Raw genomic sequence first — 17008 nt, forward strand, 5'->3', positions numbered from 1 at the left:
AGCAACAGAGTGTATGAAAGATTTTTTTTTGCAATTTTATACAGCGCGTACTTTACCCGAGGGTATTGGAGCGCTTTACAGGAGCACCAGTTACATTATACAGGAACACATTCCTTTTTTTGTAGGCACGGGGTTATTAAGTGATTGCCCAGAATCACAGGATGGTGAGCCGACGCCGAGACTCGAGCCTGGTTCTTTAGCGTCAAAGTCGGCAGCTCCGGCCCTTCCACCACATCCTCTCCAGAGATAAGAGGACTACATGTTCCATGATGTCACCGGTGCACTAACATGCTAATCACTGGGCTTACAGTCGACAAAGCGGCGCATTCTGGGAACTGTAGTCACTCTTTTCCATGCAGTCACCCGGACAGCAAGAACGAGAATGCAGCTGTCAGTTCCAGGGCGGCGGGGACCCGAAGCGTGGTCTGCTGCTGACGAGTAGCAAAATTAGGATCTGATCACAACTCTAATTAAGGAAGGCCGCATGAGGGAAACACTTCAACGTGGGGATCTAACTCAGAAGCCCCCCCGCACGCCGGAGGGTGGTACTAACGACAAAGAGCCCCCCGGGACCTCCACCTCCCTTCCCCCACCCAGCTGTCAGGACATGCATATAGCCGCAGAGGGACCTACTGCTTAAGTCGGCGATAACAGCAGAACAACTTTATATGGCCTGAAGAGGCACTGACAGCCACTTAGTGCTTATTGAAGCTAGGATGGTTGAAATGCCACCACGGCTGGTGCACCAGGCTAGTGCCCTCTTGCTGAGTACATTCGGATGACAGGCATTTTATAGGTTACTTGTTCCACAACTTTATAGCATAGTTAGTCACCTCCTGCCACCAAGGGTTTGTTTTTAAGTAAAGCAGGCCTCATCAGTGGCAGGGAGGCGATGAAGCCACATCTAATCACCTCCGAGACAACTCTCCTAGATGCAAAGACCCCAGTCCATGAGCATCTCTAAATGGAATTAAAAGAGGCTAGATTTTCAAAGGGGCCAAGGAGCAAAAGGGGCGTTTACTGTTGGTTCCCTTCCTTTGGGGTTATAAAATAGGCCACAAGTGCATGCGCCACCCTTTTGCAAAGTTCATCCTGCTGGCACAAAGTGTGTGCACTTGTTCTGCCAATGCAAAGAAGGGATCTTGTTTGCCTCTCCTCCTGGACTATGCTAGGCCACGTGCAAACAGGCCTTTGAGTAGGGTGACCAGGTGACTCCATATCACCAGAACACTGCTTTTCCATTGCTGGACTTTCCTCTTACGTATCATTGTATAGGTACCGGTGTATAGGTCCAATGGCCTGAATTAAAATGAACCAAGACTACATCTCCCAGGATGCACTGCTAAGTAAAGCAATGTCCAGGAATGGAAAAGTGGGGTTCTGGTGACATGGAGCCATCTGGTCAACCCATCCCTTTGAAGGAGGTACCAAGTGCATCCCGAATGGAGGTGCATAGTTAGGGTGCCCACACAGGCACCCATTAGGAGGGAGATGAAGGGCCCAGTCACAGACCTCCCCTCCTCCAAAGGTAAGCAAGGTGCTGCGGCAAAGACAGACACGGCAACAGCAGTCACCCTGTCAGTGTCTCTGCATGCACATCCTGCCCCCATCTGTCAGAAGTGTGTGACACATTCCACCCTTCATGGGGTCTTTAGTACCCCCTAAAGTATGAGTGTTGTGCAGTGAAACAGAGCGGCGGATTAAATTATGTCTCCAATGTCCTTTCTACAGTCTCCCAGATGGTGATGGTTTGTGCTCATCGGGCATAAGAACCAACTAAATGAAGGCATGCTTCAGCCCAAACCGCAAGAACTTGGTGCATCCACGCAAAAAACAACAAAGTAATGGAAGGAAAGCTTGAATTCAATTCAGCCATCAATCGCAGTCACATTCCAGTCCATTGTTTTTCGTCCATGCTGCCACTCTGGAAGAAACTAGCCGCATGCGAATCAACCTTGGCCTTGCTCTAATAGGAAGAAAAGGGTCGAACTGCAGGGCCAGGTCACCTCCAGGTGGAACCACAAACTACTCCAGACCAGTGATGATCTACTTAGGCCCCCATCAGAGAGATAAAGCATAAGTCCTGTGGCACGGTGAGCACGGGACCCTCTTCTGGACATACCCATTGACTCGGGGATGCTAGTGCAACCTGGGGCTGTGCACCCAGTGATGCTCCGCTGCTACTGAACATTCAGCCAATGCAAAGCGCTTACAGGAGCCTGTCTTACAGCAGGCAAACCTTGAAGTTCTTATTTCCAGGAGCAGTACGCATCGCATCACTCATAATGGTGACAGGTATTTGCTCAGGGATCGCATTTTAACAGCCCACCTAAAACCAGGCCATACGTGGACTCTCCCTGTCCCACTTTGGGAGCTCAGAGGATGGTAGGAACGTATATTTCCAAATGTTACTTTTTTCCCTAAATGTCCCATGCATAGGAAATACAGTTATAACACATTTGCATTTTCACTGTTTTTTCATATTATGCTTAATGGGACACATCTCTAAAATTGGCATGGTCCATAATTTGTGTCTGAAGAAATGACTATTTATTCAGAATTTGTATACTATGTATCCAAAATTTGACTTATCTAAAGGTGGTCGCTTTAGAGACAGACGAGTGCACAAGGTGGCCTATATTATGTCTATCGTATAAGGAATTAACTGTCTTTTTAGTTCTTACCCTAGCTCGCAAACGGGCCCATGCTACTTGGGATAATTTTCAGCCATTCTTAACGAAAAGTAAAACTACAAATCACTGCGTGCTTTGTTTCGTTATGGGGGAGACACAAGAATAGATGCTATTTTATTAGTACTATTAAACGCATCTACCGAACTAGCTTGCAACTAGGCTTCAGGATATAACTAGGAATTACTTGTACTTTGTACCAAATAGTAATGTTATCAGGTAACTGCACTCTTTCAGTATCACCAGGCTTCAGTGCCGGACTTCCACTTTAGAAATAATTGTTTTCAAACGTGTTACTCTAATTAACTCTGTTGAACTGAGTAAAAACTACAACTCCCAGAAAGCACTGTTGTGGTATATTTATTTATTTACAACAACAACAAAAAACACACACACATGGCTGTAAAACGGTATCCTTCTTGATAAGAGTCGGTGTAATTAATGACGCAGTCATTAAACTTTAACTTGGCACTAAGTAGTGCCAAATTTTAAGTATTCTGTGGGTGTGTGCACGAAAGTTCCGTGCAGCTCGTGTTTCCCGCGGACGGTTTTCATCGGCGCACAGCAGCCTGGGAGCTCCACGTGGGCTGAGCGCTGGAACTCCCAGGGCTCGTGATTGTGCGTGCCCGGGGAGGGAGGGTGCAGCGCGGCGGCAGGGATCAGGAAAGACCGGGGATGCAAGTGCGGCCTATAGGGAAATTTGACTCCCGGCTCCGGGGGCTGCCCCTCGCTTCATGGCGCCCTCGCCCCCTCCCTGGGGGGTTATTACACGCCCTCTGCTCGGTATCCGCCCTCCTCCGGCAGGGCTCGCCTCGCCGGCCGGGAAGATGCAGGGCCTCCCGGGCTCCAACGCGCTCTACTCCTCGGTGGGGTTCTGGGACGGGCGGTACCGCGCGGACGGGCCCCCGCGGGACTGGTTCGGCGGGCTGAGCAGCTTCGGCGGCCTCCTGGAGGAGCAGCTGCGGAGGGAGGACCGGCTGCTGGTGCTCGGTACGTGCCCCGGCCATGGCGCTGCCTCCCCGGGGGTGGTGGGGCCGCCCGCGGGCTGCAGACCCCCGGGGTCCCCGGCACTGCTTGCAGCCTCCACCCCAGTGTGACCCACAGACCTGCCACGTTTATGTGCACACTCCATGTGCTTAGGAAATAGAAACTGAACCCTCCTGTTTTCCCAAATATTGTCACGTATTTTTCTCTTACATTTCACATATTTCTAAGTGAGTAACTTACCCAGGCCCTGTTTTATTGCATTTGCACTCAAGCGTTTGCAGTCCCTTGTAAACTTAAGAATACAAATACCAGAAGCAGTGCTTTAAATGGGCAGGTTCTGTCCGGTACTGAGTACTTGCACTTCTTTAATTTGAAGGGGAGGGTACATGCGCTTCTCAGCACTATTGTAATACATTACAATGGATGAGTACCGGCACTTCCCGTGGGCAAACAGGTACTCTAAATAGAGAGTACCTGCACTTCCACATTTCCCTTTAAAGCAAAGGGAGATGAACTGCTTACTTTCGGGGAAACTTGAGAGCTTTGCATTTATTCATACATTTGATGATAAAGGTAAAAGGTCAAGTCCCAGAAAGCACTAAGTCCTTGGCTAATTAGCCAGAACTGCCTGGGGTGTGGTTTGCTACAGGAGAGGTGTCTTTTTTTAACTCCGTTTAGGGGTTTGAAAGATCTCGTGAAAGCAAAGCTCTTTAGGACTGGCTTCTGGATAGAGGTGGGTGAGCCAACAAATTAACACTGAGAGCTGAGACAGACCTCTAGCAGCTAGGAGTCTTTGTATGCACCGAGCCCTGAAAATAGTTGGCTTCTAAATCATGCTACAAACTTGTCAAAATACGATAGTCTCTTTAAAATAAAATAAAAAAAGTATTTCTTTAACCTACAGAAAAGTTACACCTTAGTAAATCAGATTATTATTGTACAGTGCACGTCCTGAAACCACATATTGCACAACACTGATGCATGTAATAACGATTAAAGAGGAGCCTCTATAAAATATTTGCATAGGATCACACAATGTGGTCAAGCAAGGAAGCCAGGATTGATTCCTCTTTTTTTTGGTATCACATTATGCAGTTTACCCACATATGGTAATCTTTTTCTTTTTAACACCAAAGGTTTATGCTTTGCTTTTAGGTTGAGCATAGCAGCACGCAATCGCTGCTTTTTCCTACGTGTTAGTATGTACCTGGGCTTTTAACCACCCCACAGCACGCCCATCTCAATCACTTGTTCATGGGCTTCCCTTTCAAAAATCCTTTGTTTCCTTTGGTAACTGCTTTACCTTTGTCCCTCCTTAAGATGTTTTGTTACCTCCTTGGCCTTCGACCCTGTTACATGGATAATTTATACTTTTGTCGATAACTTTGACTGCAAACAAATTTCTTTTTCCCTTTGTCTCTCTCTGTGCGCTCACTGCATCACTGTGAATTGGCTCGCTTCTGTCAACTGTTTTACTTTTTATTTTCAGTTTGTGTGGCAAGAAAAGTCCAGTTAGGAATTTACAACGCTAATAGCTCTACCTCGAGCAAACGTGAGACCCATTGCATTGCAAACGTTTGTTAATTCTGTAGGTGGCAGGCAGAAGCCACGTTAAAGCTCAGCTCGTTTTTGGCTCTAGCATCCAAGAAGACCTTGAGCTGAGCCATGCCTGTAACTTGAGCTGCAAGTGCATAAATTTGCCATCTCTACTTCTTAACAGTGATTGTATGTGCTCTCATACCACACTACCCAAATTACAGCAATATAACACACCTTTTGCAAGGATGTAGTGTTTGGCGTGTGTTCTGGCATAATGCCTCAAGTATAGTAATTACTGATACATGGCTCCTAGTGATGATCGATATTTTAATGTCCTAGCAGTAAAAAAAAAAAATCAGTATAATCACTAAAAGCCGATGTTTTCCCCATTTAGATGAACATACTTTAAACAGTAAATATAAGAAGAAACTACTTAAAAATGTGTTCTAGAGCTGCATCAATGACCCCTGAATAAAAGTAAAGCACACACAGACAGAAAAGACATGTTAAAAATTAATGCTAACAACTTTACATACAGGTCGTTTTAAGTATCATGTCGACACCTTTGCAGAATGTTTAAAAGTGAACATTTGGCTGGTGTTTATAGTCCATTACTGGTGCATGAGGTTAGAGCATGGGTTGCAGACAGAAACCATATGAAAGTTTGGCTCTTTTTTGTCTCCAGGATCCAAGAAGACCTCGAGCAGAGCCGAAACGAGGTATCTGACTCGAGTCTACTGTGGTCTTCCCACCACTAGTCAGGAAACACCTTCAGCAAGTCTTAGCCTTTCAGCATTTGCAAGCTGGGAGTTTTGAGCCCACACTTACTCACCTATGCAGAACATGGCACAGAAATTACAGGAATGGTGCAGCAGGCATTCACATTAGCAGCAACAATTTCCACAAAATCCGAAACATGGTAGATGATTATAGATAACAGGTGGAAAGTCTGAACAGGACTGGAAGTCTCCAGCTGAAAAAAAAAACCTATTGGCAACATTTTGGGCAATAGAAGTTGACGTGTCCATAGTCCACACCTTAGGGGGTAAATGATCAGTTCAACTCACTGTAGTAAACCAGCTTCTCCTGGTGATAACTGATTTGCAGTGCTCCAGAGTAGAAGAAATATACTCTTAATTAGTTAGCTTGACTTTTTTTCACCCTTGTAGATTTGCAGAAATATTTTTGACTACCTCATGATGGCTGGTAAAAGTGCTATTAGATATATTCCCTTGTAGCGGTTGGTGGATAAAAGTAGGCCAGGGCGAAATGTAAATAACACAGGCTAAATTCAGAGCGTTTCTTTAAAATTTGCTTAATTGTGGCACAGAAAATGACTTTTTCAAAAGTCTCTCTCCAGGAACCGTCCTCCTGGCATCTCGATTGCCTTTTTTTGCTCTTGCTAGAAAAAAAAATAATGAAGGGTTCAAACAAACCGCATTTCGTCCGCAATGAATAATTTTGCAAAATTTCCACAATATTCACTGAAAACAAATTTGCAGTTTCGCACTTCTTGTAGTAAGAGCCGGAGTCGGCTAACAATGTCAGTCATGAGTAGTCACTTGGCAGCCCTGCTTGTAATGGAGGTCTAAGGGAGTAGCCAGCATGGTGCGTTTCTTGTGTGTTTCCCTTAAAACTACCGTCCTCGACCCCAGGGAGACCTAGCACAGCTTAAGAGGACCCAAGACTGGCCTTGCAACTAAAAGCAACCCTGGAAAAATAATAATTTGAGTCCTGTATTGAACTGGGTTACTTCAGGGGAGTTTAGAGGGGCTCTTCTCTTAAGAGCTTCTTTCCTTGAAAACATGGGGCCAGTTGGTTCACTGTCAACAATTTTGTTTGACATTTATAGGCACTGAATAGGGTCCCAACTTAATCCTGAGACCCCACGCCCCATATTTCAATCTGATAAAAGGCATAGCTGGCTTCATTGACGTCATTTAGGGGTCGCAGCTGCGACTATTGTCACTGCATTTGCGACCCCTGGCCTCAGAGGTAGGAAAATCAATGCAGGAACACAGGAGAAGCTCGTCCTTATGGACCTCGGATGGGCTGAAATCTCCTTGCATTGTGTCAATTCTTATTACACTAATAGTGAATAATAACATTTTTCGCTATTAGTGTAATAAAAATGGAGTACAGTTAGCTGGAATATGACACTCCCTAGCAATTGAGATAAGTAATAAAGTATTTTAAATGTATTTTGTGTGCATGCATGTGAGAGTATGTTTATGTGAGTGTGTCTGTATGAGTGATTAGGTGTAAGTATGAGTGTGTGGGTGAAGGTCAAATGGCGTGTGATGTCACTTCCGCTACCCATGGCCTTTAGGTGAATTGACGTTCATGGCTGGCTTAGGCTTCCCTAATAGTAAACCCGGAAAAAACACAGCATAGGAGCTGGCCATGTACTGGAGTACTCGTTGGCTGTGTTAACCCCTCCGTGCAGAGGAGGAATCCATATGATACGCCAGGAGGTAAAGTGCTGAAAAAAGGATCAGCATTCTCCACTCCGCCCGACTGGTGGCGCTGTCTGACTGTTTTTGAACAGAGGACATGCACATCAGCGCACGCAGGGCATTCTTATAAATGTCAAAGATTCTACTAACATCCTCCCAGTTAGATATAATAGGCCTTTAACATGAACCAATACTTCAATGTCTTACTCAGTAACTTTATTTCTCAATAGCAGCAAATGATTCCTGGCTTGTAAGAATCTGCTCACTGCACAGCTAGGGCTCCATATGGGGCTTTTTGGGAGAGGATTCTTGCTTCCTAATTATTGTAGAAAGTAGATGCTGGAATTTTTCCCCTGTGTCTCCTCTGGTCAGTGAGCACCATAAGATGCCAAAGTGTATGATATGTGCACCCTCCTCAGCTCCTACTTATGACATCCCACGATAAACCTTTGCTTCATTTGTGCCCAAGCAGCACTGCTGCCCAGCCCAGGTGGGGAACCAAGTGCCCACTGCCACCACTAGGAGTCTGGATAGGGGGGCTAGTGAGTAGGCTTGAGATGCCGTGGCACTTCCTCTCCCCCACCCCAATATACTGTTAGATTATTTATTCTTGTAAAGCACAATGTACACCATAGCTTTTTGGCGCTACTGATTAACAGTGTGTCTCTGGTGACAACATATTTTGTTTTTGCAACTTCGGCAAGCCACAGTTTGACAGACTACAGGGTACAAAATAGCTAATAAAGGGTAAACCTTTCAGCCAGAAAGGAACGGCATTGTAAATTTCTTGAATTACAACTAGTGTCTTCATTAAAACATGTTCCCTGGTCGGTAGACAGTGTGACAAATGCATGGTTGCAGGATATGGCTAGATCCCATGCTGGGGCCTGCCATGCAGTACTTAATTTGTGCAGGTGTTTGCCTATACTCGGCACCAGCACTTAATTCTGAACACCAGCACTTCTTTTGACAGTCCACCACATGGTGGCGCTGTCTAGCTATATTTGCACCAGGACATCAATATAACTTTGTGTCCTTGGATAGTCCCCGTGGTCACATTTATAGGAGTGTGATGACTTTTGGGATTACTAGCAGGGGCAGTGAGTAGTGCAAACTAAGTAGCCTCTCATAAAATACCCTGCTCCAGGCATTTATTTTTCTAAAAATGAAACTCCGCTACCGTGCAACTTTTAGATCATGCCAGTTAGTGATTTACTCTCCGCCATATTGACGTAGCTGCCCAGTAGGCCTGTATCTGGTAGATTCATGCACCTGGTTCTGGATACATCCCCGCGGCTGAGCCTTACGTTGCAAACTCATCACCAGTTTTTCTTATAATACTTCTCCCTTAGCCGAAGCCTTATAATGCCCCATCACCAGAGGATTTAATACTGTCCCTTCTTCAGAGTACTATATTGAGACCTAGTGTACTTATGAGGGGAGGAGGACCAAACTATGGGGCAACATTGACTAAATTATGCGGCAAAGGAGGGGAAAATCGTGTGGCACAATACAGTACATTTTCTGTTAGCTTTACCTCATTATTTTGTCATTTTTTATAAATGAGAACACTGTCTTGGAAAATATTTCACCTATTCGTACCAGTTTAATACCCAAATATAGCACAAAGCGATTGAAACATGACCAGTCAACTTTTGCCAAGGAACTTCCACTGCGCAGGAACATGTTTCACCATATTTTTAGTGACTTTTAATCCTCTTGGGCTAGAAACATTTTTTTGTTAAAATCTGCAGAAGATGATGGATTATGTGGCAAATCCTTCATTGTACAAAAAACGCTGTGGCAGCAGAATCTTATAATTTTAGTGGCCCCGATCATATTGTAACCCATCACTTATTTTACTGTAGAGCCTGATTCTCAGAATAATACCCTATCGATTGTCATAATCGCACTTCATCACTAAAATCATTTAAATTTAAGCCCTCCACTGCCTTTTAATTTATCCTGTGGCGACAGGAGAGTCTTCAGTTTGTCTCAATAGATAGGCACACCTAATGCGAGTTTCCTTTATCACATGCCTCTGTGGCTTTTTGGCTTTTGCAGAAGCATAAACAACAAGCATTCACGTTTGTTGCAGGAACCACAAGATGTGAAACTCTGAATGGGGCTCTGTGGTCCAGAGAGACACCAAAAGCGTACCCCTCCTTTTGAAGAATGATGACCACACTCACAGAGAAGGAAATTGCTATCAGTAGTTGCTACATATTCATTCTACTGGTAAGGCAGGCCTTCTCCCTTTTACCTACAGTGGGGGAGTGTTTATTGGTCTCCCCTGTGTAAATTGGCCTGCCAGTCTGCTTTTTATCTAGGATATTTACTCCATCAATGGGGACATGAATGATAAATGCTGTATTGTGCGTGCAGGGTATGTGTGTGCTTAACTGTGGATAGAGGACTCCATTTTGAAACCCTTGTGTACCTGGCAAAATGGAGGACGGAGTGAGTCTGCCATCAGGGATTTGAATTGGTGGAAGCCCCAAGAACATTCCATTTGCAATGGACCAAGCTCCACTGAAGGATAAATATGGATCAAATGGCCTTTGAATGTCCTAGCAGTCCCCACCCCTCTACCCTCTTCTCCAGAGGTCTGGCAGCAGACCGTTAACTGTGGTGGCCAGGTGGGGCTTTTGTGACTTTGGGCCTGATTTAGATATTGGCGGATGAGTTACACCTTCACGATGATGATTGATCCCATCTGCCGAAATCTAACCCCCATATCATATAATGGGATCTAGATTTCGGCAGACGGGATATCCGTCACTGTTTTGACGGAGTAACCACTCCACTAAACTCTAAATCAGGCCCAAAGTTCTTTATGTTCAGTCAGGGTTCATCTTGCTCTGCCCTTCTTCTCGGCAGGTCAAAAAGTTTATGGCTGATTGGTACCTGTCGAAGGATGTTTGTCCCCCCAAAATCCAACATTACCCAAAACAAAGAAGTGCTTTGGAATACACATTTTAGCCTTCCGGCTTAGTATGACTACTGGCCAGTTTTCTCAGGTCAGTGGTAAAGGGATTTCCTACTGGTGAGTGTCCAAACTGCATTCCTGGTGTATTTGTAAACATGCTTATCACAAATTGAGAGTGAGAGAATATCACCTAGTCACGTTCTCCCAACATATAATCTATATCCCACAATAGCAACTAGGTTACGGGAGTTACTTAGTCGTCTGGACAATTCATCCAATAAGGTTTTTTTAGGACTAACCTCTCATACAGCTAACCATATGGATTCTTCCAAGAAGTGGAGTAGACGCCTCCCCCACTAAACAGTGGCAAGCTTCATCATCGGCTGTCTATCCACACCCCGGTAATATGATAATACTGGGTCGGACTCAACCAAGAGCTCTTGGGAGTGCTTAATAAAATGCCAACTGGACAACAGCAGTTATTATATACCAATACCTTTGGTACCCTGTAATAAAAAAAAATTCTTGGGTCATACCAACGGGTATTTTTAAGGATATTATCTGGATCCCTGCTGTTGTCCTTTTGGCATTTTCTTTTTTCTTTTTGCACTCCCAAGAGCTCTTGTTTGAGTCTGCCCCGGTAGTAGCTTGGTCAGTAAGGTTGGGGGAGGGGGGGAGAGGCGGGGGTTTGTGAGCTTCTGATTTTACAACAATCACTAGGCATCTAATGTTAAGATATATTGTACAACAAGCAGGGTGCATGAGAGGGGCTAAGGGGGCAGTGGAAAGGGAGAGGAGTGCTGATTGGTGGGGGCACTAGGTGAGAGAAAACACAAAATATTTTGAAGACTTTCAGAACACAGGGAGAAGGAGAGGGAGTGTCTGTCTCTCCGTCCGTCTGTCTGTCCGCGTACGTGTAATAATCCCTGGTGAAATCCTACAGACACTTGACCATACCTGACTGAATGTATGTGTACCCAACTATCTAAAAATACATTTATTATTGGCGTGTAACACCCCAAACACCCCTCCATGTCTTCAAGCCACCCCCTGAGCAGACCTTGTCCGCTCAAACTTAGCCGATGCATATCAAAACTCCTGACGCGCATTGAAGGCCGCGGAGCCAGCTGAATATGTGACCGTGCCAGGCGGAAGGCAGGGATCACCAGGAAGGGAGATCATGGACTAAAGCTGAAGGAGAACTTGGCAAACAGAGGACTAACAGGCACATGGCTGCTGTAACTGCACTGGCTTAAACCAGTGGTTCCGAACCTGTGGTCCAGAGGCCCCCTGGGGGTTTGCGATGCCTTCTCAGGGGGTCCACAACTGCTTAGAAAATTAAACAGTATTAACAGAGTAGGTCCCCAGCTTTCAGTGTTGACTCCGTGAGGGGTCCCGGGGTTCCAATAATGATGCAGTGGGGGTCCCCGGGTTCCAGTAATGATAACGTGGTGGTCCACAAAAGTCAAAAGGTTGGGAATCACTGGGCTAGACTATCAGTGGTGGTGAGACCCAACATCAAAGGGATCTCTGGCAGGCCTACAAGTCCCAGAATTCACTGAGGCAGCTTAAATACATGCTGGGAGAAATTGTATGAGTGAGGCCTGTTCGAAAAGAGGCAGGATATTCCTCGTACCATTGGAACCATTCCACTGCCATTCTCATTGTAACTTCTAGATACCTCCATTGGTGTGGTTGAATGTGCAGTATTTCACTGTGTGTAGAATAAAATACTTTTCTTTTTATAAGATGATTTGGGCATTAACTTATTGCATATGACTTACTTTGTGATGAGTTGTGAGTCGCCACCCAAAGCATCTCCCTGGATAAGTCTTGGACTGCTCTGCTTTGCTACTCCGCTGTGCACCTGGCGATCGCTTATTGGCCCATTAGCAGGTAAAGCTCCAGGGCAGAAGAGACAACTGCCCCCCAGTCAACACTATTGGAGGCCAGTAGCCCATTTGGCATGTGACCTTCCGAACCACTTCTAATCCACCAGTTTTATAATGCTGTGTTACCACCAGTTTTGTATAACCCAATAATAATACTGCCCATTCAGCTTAGTCTAATGCCCTATCACAAGAGGTTGTTAATACTGCCCCCCAACAGGCACTTGTGGAAGACCCTGGCCATCAGAGCCACATGACCCCACTTGTGTCTCCGGAGCCCTCCGTCACACTATCCCATCAACAGAGCTTGTCAGCATCCACCACAGTAGCACCTCTTTACCAGAGCTTTCCACCAGCAACTTTCACCAGTTGCCCTTCATACCAATGAAGTCTGTGCAGGGATGACTTGCCTAAAAGCCCCAGCCCTTGGGTGACGCGAGTCCTTCAGGTTTTTGGCACTCCACTGTTGCATCAGTTACAAGCCAGCCCTTGCCTGCTACTGGGGGGAGCTGACTGAATTCTGTGAAGAATAATTGTGAAAAATTGTACTCTCAGTGAGAGAAAGCGTGTGGGGTTTATGCCCTAATCTCTGCAGCAATAGTCTGTCCCTACACTTAGAGACTTCATGCATCAATTCTGCTTTGACTTTGCTGTTTATTTCTTGCAAATGAGCTATCTGAGCTAGCGATGATACTTAGTGTGTTAATAAATGTCCACATTAATGCAAATTTTCCCCACTCCTTTAAAACCAATACTTCTGTATTACCGTAGGGTTTCCCCAGACATTCCAAACATTGAACTACCACCTGTACGCTGTTGGTTGATACAACCAGATATTTAAATAGGGAAACATACTTCCTGGATTTTGATAACACGCTAAACAGTTGGGGGGAGAGTACAGCCTTCGTCTGGAAGAGGAACCAACCACCTCACATACTTGTGTGTAATTCAAACAGGGGCGAAAGAACAATCCCTTCTTTGTCAAATAAATATTTCGTTTCACTATTCCAGCAAAGTCATGGTTACATCACAGAATTTGCCCTTATTGCCGTTAAGGAAGCAGTTACGCAGTCACTGTTAACAAAGCCGCAAATATTTCAATGCCATTTTTAACAAAGCCACAAATATTTCACAGTCATTTTTAACAAAGCAGTTGTTATTTCACACTCACTGGTACAAAGACGCAGTTATTTCACAGTCACTGTTAACAAAGCAGCATTTATTTCCCAGTCACTGTTAGAAAGCCGCAATTATTTCACAGTCACTGTTAACAAAGCAGCATTTATTTCCCAGTCACTGTTAACAAAGCAGCATTTATTTCCCAGTCACTGTTACAAAGCCGCAATTATTTCACAGTCACTGTTAACAAAGCATCAGTTATTTCACAGTCACTAGTACAAAGCCACAGATATTTCACAGTCATTTTTAACAAAGCAGCAGTTTTTTCTCCACATTCACTGTTACAAAGCCGCAGTTATTTCACAGCCACTGTTAACAAAGTAGCAGTTATTTCAGAGTTACTGTTAACAAAGTAGCAGTTATTTCACAATCACTGTTACAAAGCAGCATTTATTTCACAGTCACTGTTACAAAGTAGTTATTTCAGTCACTGTTAACAAAGCCACAGTTATTTCAGTCACTGGTAACAAAGTAGCAGTTATTTCACAGTTACTGTTAATAAGCCGCAGTTATTGCACAATCACTGTTACAAAGCCACAGTTATTTCATAGTCACTGTTACAAAGTAGCAGTTATTTCACAGTTACTGTTAATAAGCCGCAGTTATTTCACAATCACTGTTACAAAGCAGCAGTTATTTCACAGTCACTGTTACAAAGTAGTTATTTCAGTCACTGTTAACAAAGCCACAGTTATTTCAGTCACTGGTAACAAAGTAGCAGTTATTTCACAGTTACTGTTAATAAGCCGCAGTTATTGCACAATCACTGTTACAAAGCCACAGTTATTTCATAGTCACTGTTACAAAGTAGCAGTTATTTCACAGTTACTGTTAATAAGCCGCAGTTATTGCACAATCACTGTTACAAAGCCACAGTTATTTCATAGTCACTGTTACAAAGTAGCAGTTATTTCACAGTTACTGTTAATAAGCCGCAGTTATTTCACAATCACTGTTACAAAGCAGCAGTTATTTCATAGTCACTGTTACAAAGTAGTAGTTATTTCACAGTTACTGCTAACAAGACACAGTTATTTCACAGTCACTGTTAACAAGCCAAAGTTATTTCACAGTCACTGTTAACAGAGTAGCAGATATTTCACACTCACTGTTAACAAAGCAGCAGTTATTTTACAGTCACTGTTACAAAGCCGAAGTTAATTCACAGTCACTGCTAACAAGGTAGCAGTTATTTCACAGGTACTGTTAACAAGCCACAGTTATTTCACACTCACTGTTACAAAGCAGCAGTTATTTCATAGTCACTGTTACAAAATAGTAGTTATTTCAGTCATTGTTAACAAAGTAGCAGTTATTTCACAGTTACTGTTAACAAGCCACAGTTATTTCACACTCACTGTTAACAAAGCAGCAGTTATTTTACAGTCACTGTTACAAAGCTGCGGTTATTTCACAGTCACTGTTACAAAGCTGCAGTTATTTCACAGTCCCTGTTAACAAATCAGCAGTTATTTCACAGTTACTATTAACAAGTCACAGTTATTTCACAGTCACTGTTACAAAGCCACAGTTATTCTACAGTCACTGTTAACAAAGCAGCCGTTATTTCACAGCTACTGTTAACAAGTCACAGTTATTTCACAGTCACTGTTAACAAGCCAAAGTTATTTCACAGTCACTGTTAACAGAGTAGCAGATATTTCACACTCACTGTTAACAAAGCAGCAGTTATTTCACAGTCACTGTTACAAAGCCGCAGTTATTTCACAGTCACTGTTAACAGAGTAGCAGATATTTCACACTCACTGTTAACAAAGCAGCAGTTATTTCACAGTCACTGTTAACAAGCCAAAGTTATTTCACAGTCACTGTTAACAGAGTAGCAGATATTTCACACTCACTGTTAACAAAGCAGCAGTTATTTTACAGTCACTGTTACAAAGCCGAAGTTATTTCACAGTCACTGCTAACAAGGTAGCAGTTATTTCACAGGTACTGTTAACAAGCCACAGTTATTTCACACTCACTGTTACAAAGCAGCAGTTATTTCATAGTCACTGTTACAAAATAGTAGTTATTTCAGTCATTGTTAACAAAGTAGCAGTTATTTCACAGTTACTGTTAACAAGCCACAGTTATTTCACACTCACTGTTAACAAAGCAGCAGTTATTTTACAGTCACTGTTACAAAGCTGCAGTTATTTCACAGTCACTGTTACAAAGCTGCAGTTATTTCACAGTCACTGTTACAAAGCTGCAGTTATTTCACAGTCACTGTTAACAAATCAGCAGTTATTTCACAGTTACTATTAACAAGTCACAGTTATTTCACAGTCACTGTTACAAAGCCACAGTTATTCTACAGTCACTGTTAACAAAGCAGCTGTTATTTCACAGTTACTGTTAACAAGTCACAGTTATTTCACAGTCACTGTTAACAAAGCAGCAGTTATTTCACAGTTACTGTTAACAAGTCACAGTTATTTCATGGTCACTTTTACAAAGCCACAGTTATTCCACAGTCACTGTTAACAAAGCAGCAGTTATTTGACAGTCACTGATAACAAAGCAAAAGTTATTTCACAGTCACTGGTGTAAGGCAGCAGGTACTTTAAAGGGAGGTTGGGCTCAAAAATCCCAAATATAACGCATCTACCATAACTACTTTCAGTAAAATCAAGAACATAATAAAATATACACTTCTGGTTTCCAGATTTTATATTGGGGTAAAGATGTCCTTGCAAGGGCCATATGGGATGAAGAGAGGCTAAATCCATAATTAGGAGGCACAGAAATCAAACGGGCACCGGTGTAGGCTTGCTTTTTGCTCAGTGCAACATAATTCATACTTTACATCTTCAGATTTCCCAGGCACATAGCAAGGATGGTGTTACTGAAAAAAACTCAGTGCAAATCAACATTTTAAACTTTTTTTTTTAACTGAATAACACTTTTCAGTGATTTAAATGGAAATGTATACGTGTGGGTACTCACTTTCCAGAGTATCTGTTTGAGTCTGAAAAATGCTGGTACTCTGCCATTAAATTGAATAGTATTGTAGTGTGCTGAGAAGTGCTGGTACTCTCCCATTAAATGTATTACAGTAGTGCTGGTACTCTCCCATTAAATGTATTACAGTATTCTTGAGAAGTGCCGGTACTCTCCCATTAAATGTATTACAGTATTCTTGAGAAGTGCTGGTACTCTCCCATTAAATGTGTCACTGTATTCTTGAGAAGTGCCGGTACTCTCCCATTACATGTATTACAGTAGTGCTGAGAAGTGCCGGTACTCTCCCATTAAATGTATTACAGTATTCTTGAGAAGTGCTGGTACTCTCCCATTAAATGTATCACCGTATTCTTGAGAAGTGCCGGT

The 17008-nt window shown here is 43.5% G+C and overlaps 1 protein-coding gene across 1 annotated transcript in view; it reads left to right on the top strand.

Annotated features, from left to right (window-relative positions):
- Nucleotides 1–3262: 3262 nt before the first annotated feature.
- Nucleotides 3263–17008, top strand: part of EEF1AKMT4 (EEF1A lysine methyltransferase 4) — a 164968-nt gene continuing 151222 nt past the window's right edge. Inside the window, exon 1 of the mRNA XM_069212961.1 lies at nucleotides 3263–3680. Coding sequence (XP_069069062.1) covers nucleotides 3425–3680 — 256 coding nt within the window. The 5' untranslated portion in view covers nucleotides 3263–3424. The remainder of the gene's footprint in view (nucleotides 3681–17008) is intronic.

Source organism: Pleurodeles waltl, chromosome 11 (genome assembly GCF_031143425.1).
Source record: "Pleurodeles waltl isolate 20211129_DDA chromosome 11, aPleWal1.hap1.20221129, whole genome shotgun sequence".
In the NCBI taxonomy this organism is placed as follows: Eukaryota; Metazoa; Chordata; class Amphibia; order Caudata; family Salamandridae; genus Pleurodeles; species Pleurodeles waltl.